This window comes from Cebus imitator, unplaced genomic scaffold (genome assembly GCF_001604975.1).
Source record: "Cebus imitator isolate Cc_AM_T3 unplaced genomic scaffold, Cebus_imitator-1.0 Scaffold695, whole genome shotgun sequence".
NCBI lineage: Eukaryota > Metazoa > Chordata > Mammalia > Primates > Cebidae > Cebus > Cebus imitator.
In genome coordinates this window covers 619,022-624,123 of record NW_016108010.1, presented here as the reverse complement: position 1 = coordinate 624,123, position 5,102 = coordinate 619,022, and the positions used below count along the sequence as shown (strand labels likewise).

Sequence of the window (5,102 nt, the reverse complement as noted above, 5' to 3'; positions counted from 1 at the left end):
TGTTGACCAGGATGGTCTCGATCTCTTGACCTCGTGATCCACCCGCCTCGGCCTCCCAAAGTGCTGGGATTACAGGCTTGAGCCACCGCGCCCGGCCTGTGCTCTCCAATCTTATAATTTTTACCATCTTAATAATCCAGTCATACCTTTAATCCAATACCTTTAATCTTTCTATTGTTTCCATTTTTAATTTCCAAAGTCAGAATGTAGTGTTAACCACTCTTTCATATTACTACTGCATATAGAATGCTGATGGCATTCTAAAGAGGTAGAGGTTACAAAAAGTAGAGTATATCACACAAGGTATCACAAAGTAAATAACATATGCATTAGAGCCTTAAGGTAAATGGTGATGTTGGGAAGAACACTGCAAACAACACAGAATGTCCATTTACTAAGTAAGTATGGCACTTTGGTGGGAACCCAGGAGATTATTGATGATATTTCTCAGTTGTTTTGGAGTCTGAGAATATATCCATGAAGCAGTTAGAATACTGCCTAGTAAGTAACAGATAGATGTTTATTTTGGTTACCTGCTTTTCTTTATAATCCATTATGTAACCCTATAATATAGCTTTGATTTGCTTTTGGGAATTTTATATCAATTAATTATACTATGTTTATTATTTTGGGACTTGCCTCTTTTACTCAGCTTTAGATTTAGAAGATGTATCCACTTTAATGCATATAGCTATCGTTAACCTTCTGCTGAATAATCTCCACTCATTCAATATATTACCAGTTATTAAGCCACTGTCTTTTGATTGACATAAGTGATACAGATATTGCTGCAAAAAAACTTTTTTATATGTCTGATGGTATATATATGTGCAAAAGCTTCACCAGGGTATTTACCTGAGAATAGAATTTCTGAGTCACAGGATGGGCACCTGTCACTTCACTGGATAATATCAAATGTACCAATTTACATTACCTCATTAGTATGTAAGAGTTTCCTTGCCAACATTTAATATCATCTGACTTTCTAATTTTTGGATATTAAAGCATGCATTATGGAGAGATCTTTTTTTGTTGTTTCTAAAAACTGGAAGTTCTTGTAATGGAGGGGTCTTTCTAAAATAAACCCTCATGTTTTTAATGAGCACCTCTAAAGAAAAATGTTTTCAATTTGTTGTTAAGTTTATTGTTTTGTCATGACATTGTGTTCACTGCCCCAGACTCAACTTGTGATCCCACTACCTTACATTACCAATTTGAATTACATACATTAAAACAGCCATCTAAAAGTGCTAGTTGTAAGAGTCCAAATACTTGAAACTTTGAGGGACATATTTATGTCCATTATCTTGACTTCAGTTAAATCTAAAGACTATTTGAAAAATGTAATCCTATTACTTTTTTTCTAGGATCTAAAAAAACCATTCAAGAGCCCAGAACCCAGGCTCTTTACTCCTGAAGAATTCTTTAGAATTTTTAATAGATCTATTGATGCCTTCAAGGACTTTGCAGTGGCATCTGAAACTACTGATTGTGTGGCTTCTTCAACATTAAGTCCTGAGAAAGGTAAGACATATAAGCATGTCCAGGTCAAATGTAAACAGCAAACTTAAATCTTCCCTATGTAGTAAGAATCTACCTCTGTGTTTAATTGTAGCAAGATACATGCCTGTATGTCTAATAAAAAAGCAAATATCAATAGCACTTACGATTCAGAACATTAAAAAAAAAAAAACCTCTAAAATATAATACACAGAAGAAACTAATAATTGTACATTTGTTGGTTTCCAAGCCAAAACGATATTCATCAGTTTCAAATTAGGAGTTGTTTATGAGTAAACAATATATGAGATGGCCACTCATGCCTTTTCTCATCTAACATTTGCTAGTAATGTACAATTATATTATTCTGTACCTTCAGTCTACTTAATGTTCCTTCTCAAATTTTTTTCTTAAGGATCTAACTTTAAGTCATAAATTCTGATCCTCCCCAGTTACTCTGTATTGAGACTGTTTTTTCCCTTCACTGGATCCTTATAATACAAACCTGGATTCATTGCTTTCTTTTTTTAATGAGAAATTACCATCAATGTGTCATTATTTGCATGTATTAACATATTTATTCAATATTTATTCTACAAGGTGACAGTGGTGAATTTCTTATTAAAATAGAATAGCAGGACTCAGTATGAAATAAATAGGATCTGAATACCCTAGATTTGGTAAGCTGACCTGGCAAGTAATCTGGTATTGCACTTCACCTTTCAGGGACTCTATAAGTCATACAAATCACCATATAACACTGACACATTATTGCTTTCTATTTAGATTCCAGAGTCAGTGTCACAAAACCATTTATGTTACCCTCTGTTGCAGCCAGCTCCCTTAGGAATGACAGCAGTAGCAGTAATAGTAAGTACATATATCTGATTTAATGCATGCATGGCTCCAATTAGCACCTATAGGAGTATTGCATGGGCTTTCAAGGAAACTTCTACATTTATTACTATTGATACTGTTCTGTTACTGTTATTCCTTTACGGTCTTCCTGAGACTTCAGTTTGTAGAATTAAATTTCCCTAGAGCTGGAGATAATGTTTAGAGAAATAGGCCAATAAATTTTCTGCTAAGATTATTTTAAATAAGACATATAATTAATTTTAGAAATATGATTTATACTTTTTGTTGAAGCATTAAAATATATTCTGTGTGGAATGTGCCTGACAAAAATGGAAATTTAAAATTAAGTGTACAAATGCTGGTTGTATAAAATTCCAAAAATATTTTCAGTTTTGTGTATAGCAGTATTTACTGTTGTGCATTTGGAAATAACGAAATTTGATTTAGCTATTTTACTACAGAATTATATGTTTGAGGATAATATGCTTATTTTTCTGAAATTTCTGTCCTCTTTTGCCAAGAACTCAGTTTCCTTTTAAAATTCAGGCAAAGGTCATTATAAAGGTTATTGTATTTACTTAATACTCTCTAGCCTCATGGAAGGTGCAGGAAGAAAAAAAAATTATCTTGTGATCTTAGCTAAAAAAGTCATCCCTTAAGACTTACAAATGGGGCACTGTCTTTTGTTCAGGGACTTAGAAGACCTACATCTGAAAAAAAGTAAGCACTTTATTAGTAACTCATAATACCTTGTTACAATTCAGAATCTTTAAAAAAAAAAAAACCCTCTAAAATACCTTTTATTTATTTTGGAATTTTTTGCCACCAAAACCTGACCTGAACTGAGATGAGGCTATTGATAGTCTTTAATTATCTTTCAAAAAGTGAATATTTATATATTTTTCTAAGGAAATATTAATGTATTTGATTACTGGATGCTACCCAGAACTCACTGGGGATAGTATTTATTACACATTATTTGCAGGACAGGATCATCTAAGATATAAAATTCTAAATTACATAGCATATCAGTTCTAAAAAGTTTCAAAAAGAGACTAGGGCCCTGTATGTGTGGTAGTCAATTAGGGGTTTTCTTACTAACTATGAATTTTATTAACATTTTCAAAGAAGCAAGTTTTGGTTTCTTAAATTCTCTGCTTACATTTTATTAATTTCTAATCTTTATTATTTCCTTTCTTCTATTTGCTTTGGGTTTGATTTACTCCACTTTTTCTAGCCTTTCAAAGTGGAAAAATTAGATCACTGATTTTTAAACCATTTTTGCTAATTACAAGCACTTAAAGGTATAAATTTTCTTATATGCACTGCTTTAGTTGCACCTCACACATTTTTATGTTGTGATTTTATTATTTTTCCTAAATATTTGTTAATTGTTGTGATTTCTTCTTTGATTCATGGATAATATAGAAGTGAATTGTCAAAAATTTTGTGGTTTTCTTATATATTTTATTACTGATTTATGAATTAATTTTGTTATCAGAATATAATTTTTTGAAATGTACTGAAATTTTCTGAAATGTACTGAAACTATCTTATATATATTATTTAACTATTGAGTGCAGCACTCAAATTTGGCAAAAGTGGTTGATAGTGTTGTTTATATCTTCCTTTCCTTAAGCTTCTTGTCTAATTTTTATTAATTATTGAGAAAGGGAATTGAAAATACTTACTTTTGATTGTGGATTTGTCTGATTTTCCTTTTGGTTTTCGGTTTTTTGCTTCATATATTTTGAAGCTTTATTATTATGGGCTTATATATTTATTATTATTATAACTTTCCTGTTTAATTGACCTTTTAATCTTACTGAAATATCCCTTATTATCTCTGGTAGTGCCCTTTGTCTTGAAGTGTATTTTGTCTGATATTAGTAGAGCAAACCTTTCTTATGCTTGCTATTTTCATGACATATGTTTGGCTTTCCTTTATTTTCAGTCTACTGTATTTATTTTTAAAGTACATCTCTAGGAGACAATATACACTTGGGCTTCCCTATTTTATTTAGTGTATCTCTGATTGTTAATTAGAGTATTTCATCTATTTCTAGGCAATAAATCATTGGTATAGTTGGGTTTTAATCTACCATTTTCTTACTTGTTTTTTATCTGTCCCATTTGTATATTGATCTTTTGTTCCTTCTTTCTAGTGCTATTTTGGGCTAATTTTTTTTTTTAGTGTTTAATTTTAATTACTGTTGGCTTTTCAACAGCACCTCTTTGCATTACTTTGTGGTTATTTTGGAAATTAAAGTATACACCTTAACTTGTAATATTCTACTTAGAGTTACTACTGTAGCACTTGAGATAAAAATACAAGACCCTTGAAACAGGATAGTTTTACTTAACCATACCCATCTTTGGGTCACCTTTGACATTTATTAACATACCTACATCAGTTATGAATTTCACAATACAGTCTACAATACACAATACAGTTCAAATTATTGCTTTAAACTATCATATATATTTTAAAGTAAGAGAAGAAAAAATATATTGTCTTTTATATTAACCTGCATATTTATTATTTCCTGTGCCCTTCATTCCCTTTTGTAAATCCAAGTTTCCATTTGGTATTAATTAATTTCCTTCAGGCTGAAAAACATTCTTTAGCATCTCTTATAGTACAGATCTGCTGGCAACAAATTCCTTTTCCTTTTTAATTGGAAAATGTCTTTGTTTTGTCTTCCATGTAGCAGGTATTTTTTACTAGATATTGAAGTCTGGGT

At 31.0% G+C, this 5,102-nt stretch overlaps 1 protein-coding gene across 1 annotated transcript in view; it reads left to right on the top strand.

Moving 5' to 3' along the window:
* Positions 1-5,102, top strand: part of KITLG (KIT ligand) — a 51,293-nt gene that overhangs the window by 28,261 nt on the left and 17,930 nt on the right. Inside the window, exons 5-6 of the mRNA XM_017518661.2 lie at positions 1,368-1,524; positions 2,287-2,370. Of these exons, the coding sequence (XP_017374150.2) occupies positions 1,368-1,524; positions 2,287-2,370 (241 nt within the window). The remainder of the gene's footprint in view (positions 1-1,367; positions 1,525-2,286; positions 2,371-5,102) is intronic.